The sequence below is a fragment of the Coregonus clupeaformis genome, chromosome 35, assembly GCF_020615455.1.
Source record: "Coregonus clupeaformis isolate EN_2021a chromosome 35, ASM2061545v1, whole genome shotgun sequence".
Classification (NCBI taxonomy): Eukaryota; Metazoa; Chordata; class Actinopteri; order Salmoniformes; family Salmonidae; genus Coregonus; species Coregonus clupeaformis.
In genome coordinates, this window is record NC_059226.1 from 38,232,312 (window position 1) to 38,252,311 (window position 20,000).

Here is a 20,000-nt window from a genome sequence, read left to right on the forward strand (position 1 = left end):
GACTGTATATAATATATAATAACACTATATAGAGTGGAGGATCCCTTCATAAAGATGAGACTGTATATAATATATAATAACACTATATAGAGTGGAGGATCCCTTCATAAAGATGAGACTGTATATAATATATAATAACACTATATAGAGGGGAGGATCCCTTCATAAAGATGAGACTGTATATAATATATAATAACACTATATAGAGTGGAGGATCCCTTCATAAAGATGAGACTGTATATAATATATAATAACACTATATAGAGGTGGAGGATCCCTTCATAAAGATGAGACTGTATATAATATATAATAACACTATATAGAGTGGAGGATCCCTTCATAAAGATGAGACTGTATATAATATATAATAACACTATATAGAGTGGAGGATCCCTTCATAAAGATGAGACTGTATATAATATATAATAACACTATATAGAGTGGAGGATCCCTTCATAAAGATGAGACTGTATATAATATATAATAACACTATATAGAGGGGAGGATCCCTTCATAAAGATGAGACTGTATATAATATATAATAACACTATATAGAGTGGAGGATCCCTTCATAAAGATGAGACTGTATATATAATAACACTATATAGAGTGGAGGATCCCTTCATAAAGATGAGACTGTATATAATATATAATAACACTATATAGAGTGGAGGATCCCTTCATAAAGATGAGACCGTATATAATATATAATAACACTATATAGAGTGGAGGATCCCTTCATAAAGATGAGACTGTATATAATATATAATAACACTATATAGAGGGGAGGATCCCTTCATAAAGATGAGACTGTATATAATATATAATAACACTATATAGAGTGGAGGATCCCTTCATAAAGATGAGACTGTATATAATATATAATAACACTATATAGAGGGGAGGATCCCTTCATAAAGATGAGACTGTATATAATATATAATAACACTATATAGAGTGGAGGATCCCTTCATAAAGATGAGACTGTATATATAATAACACTATATAGAGTGGAGGATCCCTTCATAAAGATGAGACTGTATATATAATAACACTATATAGAGTGGAGGATCCCTTCATAAAGATGAGACTGTATATAATATAGATAATAACACTATATAGAGTGGAGGATCCCTTCATAAAGATGAGACTGTATATAATATATAATAACACTATATAGAGTGGAGGATCCCTTCATAAAGATGAGACTGTATATATAATAACACTATATAGAGTGGAGGATCCCTTCATAAAGATGAGACTGTATATAATATATAATAACACTATATAGAGTGGAGGATCCCTTCATAAAGATGAGACTGTATATATAATAACACTATATAGAGTGGAGGATCCCTTCATAAAGATGAGACTGTATATAATATATAATAACACTATATAGAGTGGAGGATCCCTTCATAAAGATGAGACTGTATATAATATATAATAACACTATATAGAGTGGAGGATCCCTTCATAAAGATGAGACTATATAATATATAATAACACTATATAGAGTGGAGGATCCCTTCATAAAGATGAGACTGTATATAATATATAATAACACTATATAGAGGGGAGGATCCCTTCATAAAGATGAGACTGTATATATAATAACACTATATAGAGTGGAGGATCCCTTCATAAAGATGAGACTGTATACACTGTACTGTACTGTACTATACTATACTATACTATACTATACTATACTGTACTATACTATACTATACTGTACAGTACTGTACTGTACTATACTGAACGGTACTGTACTGTAATATACTATACTGTGCTCTACTGAACCATACTATACTATACTGGGGCGGCAGGTAGCTTAGTGGTTAAGAGCGTTGTGCCAGTAACCGAAAGGTCGCTGGTTCTAATCTCCGAGCCGACTAGGTGAAAAATCTGTCGATGTGCCCTTAAGCAAGGCACTTAACCCTAATTGCTCATGTAAGTCGCTCTGGATAAGAGCGTCTGCTAAATGACTAAAATGTAAATGTATATACTGTACTGTACCTTTACTTTACTGTACTTTACTGTATTGCACTGTACTGTACTTTACTGTACCTTTACTGTACTGCACTGTACTGTACTTTACTGTACCTTTACTGTACTGCACTGTACTGTACTTTACTGTACCTTTACTGTACTGCACTGTACTGTACTTTACTGTACCTTTACTGTACTGCACTGTACTGTACTGTACCTTTACTGTACTGTAATGTACTATACTATACTATACTATACTATACTGAACGGTACTGTACTGCACTGTACTGTACAATATTGTAATTTATTTGTTGGTATTTTATTAGGAAATTTCCAGCTACTCTTCCTGTACTGAACTATTCTATACTATACTGAACTCTACTGAACTATACTGAACTATACTGTACTATACTGTACTGAACTGTGCTGTACTATACATAACTTTACTGTAATGTACTGAACTATACTGTACTATACTGTACTATACTATACTATACTGTACTATACTGTACTATACTATACTGTACTATACTGTACTATACTGTACTATACTATACTATACTATACTATACTATACTGAACTATACTGAACTATACTGTACATAACTGCACTATAATATACTGCACTGCACTGCACTATACTATACTATACTATACTATACTATACTATACTATACTATACTATACTATACTATACTATACTATACTATACTATACTATACTGTCCTATACTATACTATACTATACTATACTATACTATACTATACTATACTATACTATACTATACTATACTATACTATACTATAATATACTATACTATACTATACTATACTATACTATACTATACTGAACTATACTGTACTATACGGTCCTATACTATACTATACTATACTGTCCTATACTATACTATACTATACTGAACTATACTGTTCATAGCTGTGATGTACTTAACTATACTTAACTATACTGTACTATACTGTACATAACTGTACTGAACTGAAATATACTGTACTATACTATACCGAACTATACTGAACTATACTGTACATAACTGTACTGTACTGAATAGGGGTGTAACGATTCGTTTTAACAACGATTCGATTTGTATCACGATTCGTGGTTGTCGATACGATTCAAGGACGATATTGGTTCATTTAGAACGATACGATCCGAAACGATTCAGTGACTTGAAATCGATTCAGTAACATTTTAGCCAAAAATTCAACCAGTGTGACTGAAATAAATACCTGGTAACCAGTTGCATTTTAATGGCTGGCAATAGTCTTGATATTTTTAACAGTGTTTCATGCCTCCATGCAGACCATCTGGTATTATGAAACTTACCCAGAAACTTACCCAGTTCCACAAAGGAGATCCCATTTATTCAGTGCAGCAGTTTTTTTTGCTCCACCTTTTTGTAAATAAAACTGCAGCAGCTTGACCACAGAGCGATGAAATGTCTCACAGTAAGGAACGTTGCGATCAGCTGATTTCGCGCAATTCTCCAGTGTGTGTGCGGTGCACAGAATGTGCACAAGGGAGTCTCCAACCGCAGCATGTTGCCGGAGTTTTGGCACAACGCCGTTGTAGATACCTACGTTGACAGCAGCCCCGTCTGTGCACACAGCGACCAACTTTGTTGTCCAGTCATCCAAGCCTGTGTCCTGGAAAAGTCTCACAAGTCCGTCTGTTATGGCCTGTGCGGTTCGGTCAGCACCCAATTCAATCAGTCCAATAAAGTCCGAAGTAAACTCTCCGTTGCTGGACACAGACACAATGTAAACTATTTCCTGCTCAGTTTTTGTGATGTCCTCAGATCCATCAAAAAGCAGCCCCCAAAATTCAGCAGACTGCAACTTGGCTCGTAACTCCCCGCTGATGGTGTGAGCGATGCTCTGCATGATCCGTGTGCCCCCCTTCACGTGAATGATATGCACCTCCGACATTTACTCCTAGCCGCTTCAGTAAAGGAACATCCTCAGAATAGGAAGACATGGGACGTGCGTGTTTAGCTTTATGGAAAGAGAAAAATATTAAACAGAGCTTGCCGCTGTTCTTCATTCAGCTTGTCTCGCCATCTGGCAAGTGGGCGACTGGACATTTATTCTCGGCTAGCTTTTAGCAATGGCTTGCGCCACATTCGTGTGCTCCTTGCTCTTTTCATGTTTGTCAAATAAAGGATGGTTGAAATTCTTTGAGCCTTTATAAAATGCACCTGTTTTGTCTGCTAGATGTGGATTTGAGCGGCAAATCTTGCACCACATTTCAGTGCGCTCATCGTTAGCTTCAAGCCACTGCACATCTTGGAGCCACTTTTCCGAAAAAAGTATTTTCTTCGGCTCTGGCTCCAGTTGGCGTTTCTTTGTAGGTGGCGAAACGCCAAAGAAGCTGCTTAATGTCTGTTGCTTTTTGGACATCCCTGACAGTAGTTGACAAGCAACATGTCATGTGTAAGGTTAGATGAGAAGATCGGTCAAGTACGCAAAGGCGCGTAGTAACACAAGTGGCATTACGCATTCCTGATTTTTGTCGCGCTTGCGTATCTGCATACCAGTTATGTGCACCCCTGCATATAAAGTCTGACGTGCTTAAATCCAATGGGTTATTTCCTAGTATCGATACAATCGATTTATTACATTTTAAAACGATGTTAGATCGATATATGTTGTCCAAAAGGCCAACTCGCCGAGCACAGATCGATGTAGTTGGATCATATGAATATAAATCGATACATCGATGTAGTAGATGGATCGTTACACCCCTAGTACTGAACTATACTATACTATACTATACTATACTATACTATACTATACTATACTATACTATACTATACTATACTATACTATACTGAACTATACTATACTATACTATACTATACTATACTATACTATACTATACTATACTATACTATACTATACTGTGCTATACTCTACTCTACTATACTCTACTCTACTATACTGTGCTATACTGTGATATACTGAACTATACTGAACTGAACTGTACTGAACTATACTATACTGTGCTATACTATACTATACTATACTATACTATACTATACTATACTATAATATACTATACTATACTATACTATACTATACTATACTATACTATACTATACTATACTGTGCTATACTGTGCTATAATATACTATACTATACTATACTGTGCTATACTCTACCTTAATCTACTCCAGTTAACTATACTGGATCTTTTTTTTCCTCAGTTAAACTGGTCTTGGTCTGGTCATGGTCTTAATACATTGATCCTTGGTCTGGGTCTCAGGCGTTGATCTGGGTCTGGATCTAAAGGGTTTCCGGTCTTGACTTAATCTCTGGTACTCACACCAATTTTATACTTTTGAATCCATGTGAGTAGTGGACAAGCGCACACCTCAGGAAACGTTGTAGAGTATTGAAATGCATGGCCAGCAGGGGGCTCCATTCCCTCCAAGAGTGACTTGAATTGTCAGATCCAACCTCACTCAACTTCATTGGCTCACAGGTTTAAGATATCAACCTCATTTATAATACATTTTAAAAATATTGGTCTGTAGATGCTTTACACCAAGTTTCTGAGAAATCAGCTTTCAAAATGGCGGAGGATCCATCATGTTGACATCATTGGTCCTAGAGGAAAATGTGTTCCTTGGTTGGAGTGGAACCTTTGTGCCAAATTCCGAGGCTCTAGGTGGAACGAGGAGGCGGGGCTGACCTTTTGAAGTCAAAGGTTGTTTATAACGACACCATTTGGACGAATTGCACCACGTGTAACCAGATGTATTCAGCCACCAACTTACACCATCCTACCAAGATAGGTCGCTGTAGGTCTTACAATTTCAGACCAACTTACACCATCCTACCAAGTTAGGTCTCTGTAGGTCTTACCATTTCAGACCAACTTACACCATCCTACCAAGTTAGGTCTCTGTAGGTCTTACCATTTCAGACCAACTTACACCATCCTACCAAGTTAGGTCTCTGTAGGTCTTACCATTTCAGACCAACTTACACCATCCTACCAAGTTAGGTCTCTGTAGGTCTTACCATTTCAGAGCTCTAGCTCTCCAAAAATGGGATAATAATTACACTACTACTACTACTACTACTACTACTAATAATAATAATAATAATAATAATAATAATAATAATGTTATTACTCAGCTGGAAGGCTGATAGTTCCTGGTTGGCCAGGCGTAGTTTCTTGTATTCGTCCTCCAGGGTGCGCTGTTTCCCAATGAGGTCAACTCTCTGGACATCTTTAGCTTTGGTCTGCTGCTGCAGCTTGATGACTTCATTCATCAGGAACTGGGTTAACCCTTCTTGACCCTCCTCCACTACAAACAACACACACACACACACGCAGTGAGTCAACCATTATAATTCCACAGTGTCTGTTGTCTTGTGTACACTGATGATGGTTATAGGAACAGATGATGGTTATAGGAACAGATGATGGTTATAGGAACAGATGATGGTTATAGGAACAGATGATGGTTATAGGAACAGATGATGGTTATAGGAACAGATGATGGTTATAGGAACAGATGATGGTTATAGGAACAGATGATGGTTATAGTATATAGTATAAGGTGTGTGTGTGTGTCTGTCTGTCTGTCTGTCTATCTGTCTGTCTGTCTGTCTGTCTGTCTGTCTGTCTGTCTGTCTGTCTGTGTGTTACCAACGATAGTGGAGAAGCGTCTGGTGGGTTAGGGTTAGTGTGTGTGTGTGTGTGTGTGTGTGTGTGTGTGTGTGTGTGTGTGTGTGTGTTACCAACGATAGTGGAGAAGCGTCTGGTGGGTTAGGGTTAGTGTGTGTGTGTGTGTGTGTGTGTGTTACCAACGATAGTGGAGAAGCGTCTGGTGGGTTAGGGTTAGTGTGTGTGTGTGTGTGTGTGTGTGTGTGTGTGTGTGTGTGTGTGTGTGTGTGTGTGTGTGTGTGTGTGTGTGTGTGTGTGTGTGTGTGTGTGTTACCAACGATAGTGGAGAAGCGTCTGGTGGGCTCCTTGCCGGTCACCAGCTTGTAAAGGTCAGGATAATAGAACTCAAGACTCTCCAGAAACACCACATGACCTCGCTCTCCTTTACCATGAAGAATGTCTAACAGACGACCTATATACACACACACACACACACACACACACACACACACACACACACGTCCAGGGGAAAAAGTAGATTTCATTTCTTGTAATACCTTTTAATGTGTCATCTGATTGATAAAACAATCTGCAATAGAATCTTCCTTTATAGACACACCCTCCTCCTTTATAGACACACCCTCCTCCTTTATAGACACACCCTCCTCCTTTATAGACACACCCTCCTCCTTTATAGACACACCCTCTTCCTTTATAGACACACCCTCCTCCTTTATAGACACACCCTCCTCCTTTATAGACACACCCTCCTCCTTTATAGACACACCCTCCTCCTTTATAGACACACCCTCCTTCTTTATAGACACACCCTCCTCCTTTATAGACACACCCTCCTCCTTTATAGACACACCCTCCTCCTTTATAGACACACCCTCCTCCTTTATTGGAGGTATATAGCCATGTTATTACCTGGTACTCTCTGTATATAGCCAGGTTATTACCTGGAACTCTCTGTATATAGCCAGGTTATTACCTGGAACTCTCTGTATATAGCCATGTTATTACCTGGTACTCTCTGTATATAGCCAGGTTATTACCTGGTACTCCCTGTAATAGCCATGTTATTACCTGGTACTCCCTGTATATAGCCATGTTATTACCTGGTACCCCTGCACATTGACTCAGTACTGGTACTCCCTGTATATAGCCATGTTATTACCTGGTACCCCTGCACATTGACTCAGTACTGGTACTCCCTGTATATAGCCATGTTATTACCTGGTACCCCTGCACATCCACTCAGTACTGGTACTCCCTGTATATAGCCATGTTATTACCTGGTACCCCTGCACATTGACTCAGTACTGGTACTCCCTGTATATAGCCATGTTATTACCTGGTACCCCTGCTCATTGACTCAGTACTGGTACTCCCTGTATATAGCCATGTTATTACCTGGTACCCCTGCTCAATGACTCAGTACTGGTACTTCCTGTATATAGCCATGTTATTACCTGGTACCCCTGCTCATTGACTCAGTACTGGTACTCCCTGTATATAGCCATGTTATTACCTGGTACCCCTGCTCATTGACTCAGTACTGGTACTCCCTGTATATAGCCATGTTATTACCTGGTACCCCTGCTCATTGACTCAGTACTGGTACTCCTGTATATAGCCATGTTATTACCTGGTACCCCTGCTCATTGACTCAGTACTGGTACTTCCTGTATATAGCCATGTTATTACCTGGTACCCCTGCTCATTGACTCAGTACTGGTACTCCCTGTATATAGCCATGTTATTACCTGGTACCCCTGACTCAGTACTGGTACTCCCTGTATATAGCCATGTTATTACCTGGTACTCCCTGTATATAGCCATGTTATTACCTGGTACCCCTGCTCATTGACTCAGTACTGGTACTCCCTGTATATAGCCATGTTATTACCTGGTACCCCTGCTCATTGACTCAGTACTGGTACTCCCTGTATATAGCCATGTTATTACCTGGTACTCCCTGTATATAGCCATGTTATTACCTGGTACTCCTGCTCATTGATTCAGTACTGGTACTCCCTGTACAGGTTCAATTGTGTTCCAAGATGGCGTAGCAGTGCGGTCGTGTTTTCTGTAGTGTCCATATATTAGTTTTTTTTGTCTTTTTCGTTTATATTTCTCAATCTCACTTTCCACCCTTTAACTAAATATACTTTCCTGCAACCCGGCTCACCCAATGTGGAACGGATTCTATTATTTCTTTATACCTTCTTATCTAGAACCTCTGGCTGAAACTAGCCAGCTAGCCAGCTAACTAGCTAGTTGCTATTAGCCACCGTTAGCGGTCTTCACCACTGTCCGTGGCCTGCACTACCTACCAGCCAGCTCTAGCCTGGACTATTATCGGCCAGTCTGCACATCGCGCTATCGAGCCAGAACATATCGGATTTTCTGCCGGAATCACTGAATCACTGGACCTTAACACCGGATCATCGCAACTAGCTAGCTGCAACCGAATGGCTGTTGTTGTTGTTGGCTAATCACCACTGTCCCGAAGCAAGCCCCAGTTAGCCTTGAGCTAGCCTCGAGCCAGGCCCACCTCCCAGCTATCTACCTCTCTGTCAACCGGACGGGACCTCCTAGTGTTGACACTGGTCTGCCTACGTAATCGTCTGATGTGGTTTCAACAGGCTTCCCGTTGCGACGACCACGAAGATCCATCTGCTAGCCCCGTCCCGCTAGCACACACAATCAACAGCCGTACCTCCAGCTCGCCTGTAGCGTAGCAGCCACTGAACTGCTCCCGGACTCTCCTATTGCTGTTCACTGGACCTTATGATCACTCAGCTACACAGCTGATGCCTGCTGGACTGTTCCTTTACACGGTACCCCATCCTGTTTATCTGTTTAGCCTCAGCTCAAACTTTCGTCGCCATTACCAGCTGTTGTCTTAGCTCTCTCGAATAACACCTGTGATTGCTTTATGCCTCTCTCCCATGTCAATATGCCTTGCCTATTGCTGTTCCAGTTAGTTCTTACTGTACTTTTTCACTGTAGAGCCCCCAGTCCTGCTCAACCTGCCTCGGATAGCTCCTTTGTCCCACCCCCCATACACGCGGAGACCGGCTCAATCGGTGCCTCCAGTGATGCTATCTCTTTCACCGTTACCCAACGCTTACATGTATCATCATTCCATTTGTCTTGTCTTGTCAATTACACACACCTGGTTCATATCCCCTCATTAGTCCATGTATAAGTGTTCCCTCTGCCCCCTTGTCCTTGTGGGTGATTGTTTCATGTGAAGATGAGTGTAGCTCGGTTGAGCTACCCGTACTTTGTATTGCCGGGGTTAAATCTCCCTGTGTGCCTGTATTGTGTTCCAGTTCGCCTGTATTACGCCCTGTGCTGTTGATGCTATCCAGCGTAACTGTGTCCTACGGAATAAACTCTGTATTCTGTGATTCACCCTCCTGCGCTTGACTCCTTCAAATCCCACTCTCACACCCAACTACAACATTTTCTGTCTAGACAGAACTGCCAAAGGGGACGGAGTTGCAATCTACTGTAGAGATAGCCTGCAGAGCTCTATCATACTATCCAGGTCTGTGCCCAAACAGTTTGAGCTTCTTCTTCTAAAAATCCATCTTTCCAGAAATAAGTCTCTCATTGTTGCTGCTTGCTACAAACCCCCCTCAGCCCCCAGCTGTGCCCTGGACACCATATGTGAATTGATTGCCCCCCATCTATCCTCAGAGTTTCTATTGCTTGGTGACCTAAACTGGGATATGCTTAACACCCCGGCCATCCTACAATCTAAACTAGATGCCCTCAATCTCACACAAATTATCAAGGAACCTACCAGGTACAACCCTAAATCCGTAAACATGGGTACCCTCATAGATATCATCCTGACTAACTTACCCTCTAAATACACCTCCGCTGTCTTCAACCAGGATCTCAGCGATCACTGCCTTATTGCCTGAGTCCGTAATGGGTCCGCGGTCAAACGACCACCCCTCATCACTGTCAAACGCTCCCTAAAACACTTCAGCGAGCAGTTCTTTCTAATTGACCTGGCCTGGGTATCCTGGATGGATATTGACCTCATTCCGTCAGTAGAGGATGCCTGGTTGTTCTTTAACAGTGCTTTCCTCTCAATCTTAAATAAGCATGCCCCATTCAAAAAATTCAGAACTAAGAACAGATATAGCCCCTGGTTTTCCTCAGACTGCCCTTGACCAGCACAAAAACATCCTGTGGCGTACTGCATTAGCATCGAACAGCCCCCGCGATATGCAACTTTTTAGGGAAGTCAGGAACCAATATACACAATCAGTTAGGAAAGCAAAGGCTAGCTTTTTCAAACAGAAATTTGCATCCTGTAGCACTAACTCCAAAACGTTTTGGGACACTGTAAAGTCCATGGAAAATAAGAGCACCTCCTCCCAACTGCCCATTGCACTGAGGCTAGGAAACACTGTCACCACCGATAAATCTACAATAATCGAGAATTTCAACAAGCATTTTGCTACGGCTGGCCTTGCTTTCCACCTGGCTACCACTACCCCGGCCACCAGCTCTGCACCCTCCGCTGCAACTTGCCCATGCCCCCCCCGCTTCTCCTTCACACAAATTCAGACAGCTGATGTTCTGAAAGAGCTGAAAAATCTGGACCCCTACAAATCAGCTGGGCTAGACAATCTGGACCCTTTCTTTCTAAAATTAGCCGCCGAAATTGTCGCAACCCCTATTACTAGCCTATTCAACCTCTCTTTTATAACGTCTGAGATCCCCAGAGATTGGAAAGCTGCCGCGGTCATCCCCCTCTTCAAAGGGGGTGACACTCTAGATCCAAACTGTTACAGACCTATATCCATCCAGCCAAGTTAACAAACAGACCATTTCGAATCCCACCGTACCTTCTCCGCTATGCAATCCGGTTTCCGAGCTGGTCATGGGTGCACCTCAGCCACGCTCAAGGTCCTAAACGATATTATAAACGCGATCGATAATAGACAGTACTGCGCAGCCGTCTTCATCGACCTGGCCAAGGCTTTCGACTCTGTCAACCACTGCATTCTTATTGGCAGACTAAATAGCCTTGGTTTCTCTAATGACTGCCTCGCCTGGTTCACCAACTACTTCTCAGATAGAGTTCAATGTGTCAAATCGGAGGGCCTGTTGTCTGGACCTATGGCAGTCTCTATGGGGGTGCCACAGGGTTCAATTCTCGGGCCGACTCTATTCTCTGTGTATATCAATGATGTCGCTCTTGCTGCTGGTGACTCTCAGATCCACCTCTACGCAGACGACACCATTTTGTATACATCTGGCCCTTCATTGGACACTGTGTTAACAAACCTCCAAATGAGCTTCAATGCCATACAACACTCCTTCAGTAGCCTCCAACTGCTCTTTAACGCTAGTAAAACTAAATGCATGCTCTTCAACTGAATGCTGCTGGCACCCGCCCACCCGACTAGAATCACTTCTCTCGGCGGGTCTGACCTAGAGTATGTGGACAACTACAAATACCTAGGTGTCTGGTTAGACTGTAAACTCTCCTTCCAGACTCACATAAAGAATCTCCAATCCAAAGTTAAATCTAGAATCGGCTTCCTATTTCGCAACAAAGCCTCCTTCACTCATGCTGCCAAACATGCCCTCGTAAAACTGACTATCCTACCGATCCTTGACTTCGGCGATGTCATTTACAAAATAGCCTCCAACACTCTACTCAGCAAATTGAATGTAGTCTATCACAGAGCCAGTATCACAGTATCACAGTGACTTTATGTTTTGTTTTACCCCATATGTAACTCTCTGTTGTTGTTTTTATCGCACTGCTTTGCTTTTATCTTGGCCAGGTCGCAGTTGTAAATGAGAACTTGTTCTCAACTGGCTTCTTACCTGGTTAAATAAAGGTGAAATTAAATAAAAAAATAAAAAACCTGTGTGGTTGACCTTAGAGACATAGAGAGTTAATGCCTACCTGTGCGGTTGACCTTAGAGACATAGAGAGTTAATGCCTACCTGTGCGGTTGACCTTAGAGACATAGAGAGTTAATGCCTACCTGTGCGGTTGACCTTAGAGACATAGAGAGTTAATGCCTACCTGTGCGGTTGACCTTAGAGACATAGAGAGTTAATGCCTACCTGTGCGGTTGACCTTAGAGACATAGAGAGTTAATGCCTACCTGTGCGGTTGACCTTAGAGACATAGAGAGTTAATGCCTACCTGTGCGGTTGACCTTAGAGACATAGAGAGTTAATGCCTACCTGTGCGGTTGACCTTAGAGACATAGAGAGTTAATGCCTACCTGTGCGGTTGACCTTAGAGACATAGAGAGTTAATGCCTACCTGTGCGGTTGACCTTAGAGACATAGAGAGTTAATGCCTACCTGTGCGGTTGACCTTAGAGACATAGAGAGTTAATGCCTACCTGTGCGGTTGACCTTAGAGACATAGAGAGTTAATGCCTACCTGTGCGGTTGACCTTAGAGACATAGAGAGTTAATGCCTACCTGTGCGGTTGACCTTAGAGACATAGAGAGTTAATGCCTACCTGTGCGGTTGACCTTAGAGACATAGAGAGTTAATGCCTACCTGTGCGGTTGACCTTAGAGACCAGCAGTAGAGAGTTCAAGACCTCATCTTCGTCCTGTTCGTCTAGAACCTTACATTGGCGCAGGTAGGGGGTCAGTTTACCGGGCGAGATGTAGCGACTTAAGATGTAGCGGTTACTCTCCACTGACTCCCACAGGGACTCCGTGTCCTCACCTCCATTCTCCATCACTACACACACACACACACACACACACACACACACACACACACACACACACACACACACGCATACACACACACACACACACACACACAGTGAGTGACTTAGGTTAAACTATATCCATCTCTCTCTCTCTCTCTCTCTCTCTCTCTCTCTCTCTCTCTCTCTCTCTCTCTCTCTCTCTCTCTCTCTCTCTCTCTCTCCCCCTCTCTCTCTCTCTCTCAATTCAATTCAATTTCCTTTATTTGCATGACGTAACAATGTACATATTGCCAAAGCTGACTTTGGATATTTACAATATAAACACAATTAAAATAATAATAATAAATATTGTCAACAGGACAACAGCAACAACCAAGGGTCAAAATAACCATTGAACAATAATATAGAGGACATGTGCAGGTTGGTTGGTCTGTCAGACACTGTCCCTCATCTTATGGCAGGCAGCAATGTAGTCCCTCTCCCTCTCTCTCTCTCTCTCTCTCTCTCTCTCTCTCTCTCTCTCTCTCTCTCTCTGTCTCTCTCTCTCTCTCTCTCTCTCTCTCTCTCTCTCTCTCTCTCTCTCTCTCTCTCTCTCTCTCTCTTTTCTCCTCTCGTCTCTCTCTCTCTCTCTCTCTCTCTCTCTCTCTCTCTCTCTCTCTCTCTCTCTCTCTCTCTCTCTCTCTCTCTCTCTCTCTCTCTCTCTCTCTCTCCCTCTCTCTCTCTCTCTCTCTCTCTCTCTCTCTCTGTCTCTCTCTCTGTCTCTCTCTCTCTCTCTCTCTCTCTCTCACTCTCTCTCACTCTCTCTCACTCTCTGTCTCTCTCTCTCTGTCTCTCTCTCTCTCTCCCTTTTCTATGCATTTTCAGTGGTGGAATGAGGTACATTGTATTATATGGTAGAATGAGGTACATTGTATTATATGGTAGAATGAGGTACATTGTATTATATGGTAGAATGAGGTACATTGTATTATATGGTAGAATGAGGTATATTGTATTATATGGTATATTGTATTATATAGTAGAATGAGGTACATTGTATTGTATGGTAGAATGAGGTACATTGTATTATATGGTAGAATGAGGTACATTGTATTATATGGTAGAATGAGGTACATTGCTTCATTAAATAGTACCCGCAAAACACCAGTCTCAACGTCAACAGTGAAGAGGCGACTCCGGGATGCTGAGCTTCTAGGCAGAGTTGCAAAGAAAAAGCCATATCTCAGACTGGCCAATAAAAATAAAAGATTAAGATGGATTACCACAGAAAACACTGCTACTCCTTCTGCTCTTTCCTCGTCTGATCATGTGTTCTCGCATACCCCGAGAGCATCTGGTCAGCGCGGCGGTGGCACAGGAATCCTCATCTCTCCCAAGTGGACATTCTCTCTTTTCCCCCTGACACATCTGTCTATCTCCTCATTTGAATTCCATGCTGTCACAGTCACTAGCCCATTCAAGCTTAACATCCTTGTCATTTATCGCCCTCCAGATTCCCTTGGAGAGTTCATCAATGAGCTTGATGCCTTGATAAGTTCCTTTCCTGAGGATGGCTCACCCCTCACAGTTCTGGGGGATTTCAACCTCCCTACGTCTACCTTTGACTCATTTCTCTCTGCCTCCTTCTTTCCACTCCTCTCCTCTTTTGACCTCACCCTCTCACCGTCCCCCCCTACTCACAAGGCAGGCAATACGCTTGACCTCATCTTTACTAGATGTTGCTCTTCTACTAATCTCACTGCAACTCCCCTCCATGTCTCCGACCACTACTTTGTATCCTTTTCTCTCTCGCTCTCCTCCAACACTACTCACTCTGCCCCTACACAGATGGTAACGCGCCGCCGCAACCTTCGCTCTCTCTCTCCCACTACTCTCTCCTCTTCCATCCTATCATCTCTTCCCTCTGCTCAATCCTTCTCCCTCCAATCTCCTGATTCTGCCTCCTCAACCCTCCTCTCCTCCCTTTCTGCATCCTTTGACTCCCTGTGTCCCCTATCCTCCCGGCCGGCTCGGTCCTCCCCTCCAGCTCCGTGGCTTGATGACTCATTGCGAGCTCACAGAACAGAGCTCCGGGCAGCTGAGCGGAAATGGAAGAAAACTAAACTCCCTGCCGACCTGGCATCTTTTCACTCCCTCCTCTCTACATTTTCTTCATCTGTTTCTGCTGCTAAGGCCACTTTCTACCACTCTAAATTCCAAGCATCTGCCTCTAACCCTAGGAAGCTCTTTGCCACATTCTCCTGACTGCTGAATCCTCCCCCCTCCTCCCTCTCTGTGGATGACTTTGTCAACCACTTTGAAAAGAAGGTTGACGACATCCGATCCTCGTTTGTTAAGTCTAATGACACTGCTGGTCCTGCTCACACTGCCCTACCCTATGCTTTGACTTCTTTCTCCCTCTCTCTCCAGATAAAATCTTGCGACTAGTGACTGCAGGCCGCCCAACAACCTGCCCGCTTGACCCCATCCCCTCCTCTCTTCTCCAGACCATCTCCGGTGACCTTCTCCCCTACCTCACCTCGCTGATCAACTCATCCTTGACCGCTGGCCATGTCCCTTCCGTCTTCAAGAGAGCGAGAGTTGCACCCCTTCTCAAAAAACCAACACTCGATCCCACTGATGTCAACAACTACAGACCAGTATCCCTTCTTTCTTTTCTTTCCAAAACTATTGAGCGTGCCGTCTTTAGGCAACTCTCTTGCTATCTCTCTCAGAATGACCTTCTTGATCCAAACCAGTCAGGTTTCAGGACTGGTCATTCAACTGAGACTGCTCTTCTCTGTGTCACGGAGGCTCTCCGCACTGCTAAAGCTAACTCTCTCTCCTCTGCTCTTGTCCTTCTAGACCTGTCTGCTGCCTTTGATACAGTGAACCATCAGATCCTCCTCTCCACCCTCTCCGAGCTGGGCATCTCCGGCGCGGCTCACTCCTGGATTGCGTCCTACCTGACCGGTCGCTCCTACCAAGTGGCGTGGCGAGAAGCTGTCTCCGCACCACGTGCTCTCACCACTGGTGTCCCCCAGGGCTCAGTTCTAGGCCCTCTCCTTTTCTCCCTATACACCAAGTCACTTGGCTCTGTCATATCCTCACATGGCCTCTCCTATCATTGCTACGCTGACGATACACAACTAATCTTCTCCTTTCCCCCTTCTGATAACCAGGTGGCGGATCGCATCTCTGCATGTCTGGCAGACATATCAGTATGGATGTCGGATCACCACCTCAAGCTGAACCTCGGCAAGACGGAGCTGCTCTTCCTCCCGGGGAAGGACTGCCCGCTCCATGATCTCGCCATCACGGTTGACAACTCCATTGTGTCCTCCTCCCAGAGTGCAAAGAACCTTGGCATGACCCTGGACAACACCCTGTCATTCTCTGCTAACATCAAAGCGGTGACCCGATCCTGCAGGTTCATGCTCTACAACATTCGCAGAGTACGACCCTACCTTACACAGAAAGCTGCACAGGTCCTAATCCAGGCACTTGTCATCTCCCGTCTGGATAACTGCAACTCGCTGTTGGCTGGGCTCCCTGCCTGTGCCATTAAACCCCTACAACTTATCCAGAACGCTGCAGCGCGTCTGGTGTTCAACCTTCCCAAGTTCTCTCATGTCACCCCACTCCTCCGCACACTCCACTGGCTTCCAGTTGAAGCTCGCATCTACTACAAAACCACGGTGCTTGCCTACGAAGCTGTGAGAGGAACGGCACCTCCTTACCTTCAGGCTCTGATCAGACCCTACACCCAAACGAAGGCACTACGTTCATCCACCTCTGGCCTGCTAGCCCCCCTACCTCTTCGGAAGCACAGTTCCCGCTCAGCCCAGTCAAAGCTATTCGCTGCTCTGGCACCTCAATGGTGGAACCAGCTCCCCCACGACGCCAGGACAGCGGAGTCACTGACCACCTTCCGTAGACACTTGAAACCCTACCTCTTTAAGGAATACCTGGAATAGTATAATAGTAATCCTTCTACCCCCCCTTTACTACCACAGTCTTTTGTCTAAACTAACACCTGACTTATTTCACCTGCTAGCACTGACTTGTTTTAAGAAGTGTACTTACTGTGATCAAGATGCGGTTGTCCCACTGGCTATCCTAAGTTGAATGCACCAATTTGTAAGTCGCTCTGGATAAGAGCGTCTGCTAAATGACTTAAATGTAAGATTGAAACAATGATGATGATCCTTGCCTCATAGGGTGCTTTTTTCTCTTTGTCTGGTTTCTCTGTGGTTTCTTCTGTTTTCCCTTTCTCTTTTCCATATGGAGGTACTAAGGGTAGGTTCTCTCAATATTAATGGGGGAAGGGACAGGAATAAGAGGGCTTGGGTATTAGAAGTAATAAAACAGAAAAGGCTTAATGTTGTTTTTCTACAGGAGATACATAGTGATGAGGAAAATGAGGTTGTGGTGGGAGGGGCAGCATATACTCAGTCATGGTACTAATTTCAGTGCTGGGGTGGCAATTTTGTTTTCCTCAGGCTTAGGGGTGACTGTGGTATCCACAACAGAGATTGTCAAGGGTCGAGTTTTATTGGTCAAGGCGGATGTTATGGGTAAATTTTTTGGGGAATGTTTATGCTCCTAATGACGGTACAGAGCGTATTGCTGTATTTGATCAAATAAAGGAAACCTTAAGACAGTGTGACTGTCACGCCCTGGCTCTGGGGACTCTTAAATGTTGAGCCAGGGTGTGTAGTGTCTATGTTTTGTTTTCTATGTGTTTCTTTCTAGATCGTTTATTTCTATGTTGGCCAGGGTGGTTCCCAATCAGACACAGCTGTGGCTTGTTGTCTCTGATTGGGAACCATACTTAGGCAGCCTGTTTTGCACTTGTCATTTGTGGGATCTTGTTCCGGAGAGGTTTGTGTTTTGTTAACCTTAGGACTTCACATATCGTTTTGTTGTTTTGTTGTAGTGTATAAAGTACTCATTAAAAGATGTACGCATATCACGCTGCGCCTCGGTCCGTTGCTTTACGACGACCGTGACAGAAGATCCCACCAAATAAGGACCAAGCAGCGTGTCCAGGAGCAAACGCCGGAGGTAACGCTAGTGGATGTCCTCCTCGGTTGGGGGAAGATCACCGAGGAGGAGGCCGTCCGCTACCGGAGGGTGATGAGGGGAGGATGTCCAGGCAGGAGAGGAGAAGCGACGCCAACCGGGCCGTCGTCGGACAGGCGAGAGGCAACCCCCAATACATTTTTTGGGGGGCACACGGCATGGACGACGGGGCTGCTGGAGGCAGCTACAGGGCGAGGTTGTGGACTAGGAGAGGAGGCCACCAGGTTACGGGGGCCATTGGTCAGGAGGGAGAAGGAGAGTGTGGAGGCACGGCGAGAGGAACTGAGTAGGCAGCAGAGGGAGCGGAGGTTTATGAGGAAACCCAGTCCCGCTCCTCGCACCAAGCAAGCGGTGTGTGTCACCAGTCCGGTCCGGCCCGTTCCTGATTCCCGCACAAGGCCAGTGGTGTGTGTTCCCAGTACTTGTCGGCCCGTTCCTACTCCCCGCACTAAGTTAGTGGTGCGTGTTCCCAGTACGGCCCAACCCGTTCCTGCTCCCCGCACTAAGTTAGTGGTGCGTGTTCCCAGTCCGGCCCGACCCGTTCCTGCCCCTCGCACCAAGCCAGTGGTGCGCGTCGCCAGCCCTGCCCGGCCTGTTCCTGCCCCTCGCACCAAGCCTGTCGTGCGCGTTGCCAGCCCGGCCCGGCCTGTTCCTGCCCCTCGCACCAAGCCTGTGGTGCGCGTCGCCAGCCCGGCCCGGCCTGTTCCTGCTCCCCGCACCAAGCCAGTGGTGCGCGTCCCCAGCCCGGTCCGGCCTGTTCCTGCTCCCCGCACCAAGCCAGTGGTGCGCGTCGTCAGCCCGGTCCAGCCTGTTCCTGCTCCCCGCACCAAGCCAGGGGTGCGCGTCGTCAGCCCGGTCCGGCCCGTTCCTGCTCCCCGCACCAAGCCAGTGGTGCGCGTCGTCAGTCCGACACAGCCCGTGCCTGTTCCACCGGTGCCTGGTCAGGTACCGGTCAGCTGCTCCACACCGGAGCCTGAGCAATCCGCTCCACCGGTGTCCAGTCCTGCTCGGCCAGCGGGACCAGACCAGGGCGCTACGGGGGGTAGCGAGAGAGTGGTGGTCACGCCCGGAGCCGGATCCGCCTCCGAGGCGGAATGCCCACCCAGCCCCTACCCTCTTGAGTTTGTGTGGCGCGGTCGCAGTCCGCGCCTTTGTGGGGGGGGTACTGTCACGCCCTGGCTCTGGGGACTCTTAAATGTTGAGCCAGGGTGTGTAGTGTCTATGTTTTGTTTTCTATGTGTTTCTTTCTAGATCGTTTATTTCTATGTTGGCCAGGGTGGTTCCCAATCAGAGACAGCTGTGGCTTGTTGTCTCTGATTGGGAACCATACTTAGGCAGCCTGTTTTGCACTTGTCATTTGTGGGATCTTGTTCCGGAGAGGTTTGTGTTTTGTTAACCTTAGGACTTCACGTATCGTTTTGTTGTTTTGTAGAATTGTAAAGTACTCATTAAAAGATGTACGCATATCACGCTGCGCCTTGGTCTGCTGCTTACGACGACCGTGACAGTGACCAAGAGGGGTGTATGGTTTTAGGGGGGGGGGGACTGGAACTGTACAGTGGATTTTACTGTTGATCGCAC

General features: G+C 44.9%; 1 protein-coding gene across 1 annotated transcript in view; it reads right to left on the bottom strand.

The window, feature by feature from the left end:
• Positions 1-20,000, bottom strand: part of LOC121563496 (caspase recruitment domain-containing protein 11) — a 112,355-nt gene that overhangs the window by 72,075 nt on the left and 20,280 nt on the right. The window contains 3 exon segments of the mRNA XM_045211075.1: positions 6,146-6,322; positions 6,959-7,096; positions 13,193-13,381. Of these exon segments, the coding sequence (XP_045067010.1) occupies positions 6,146-6,322; positions 6,959-7,096; positions 13,193-13,381 (504 nt within the window).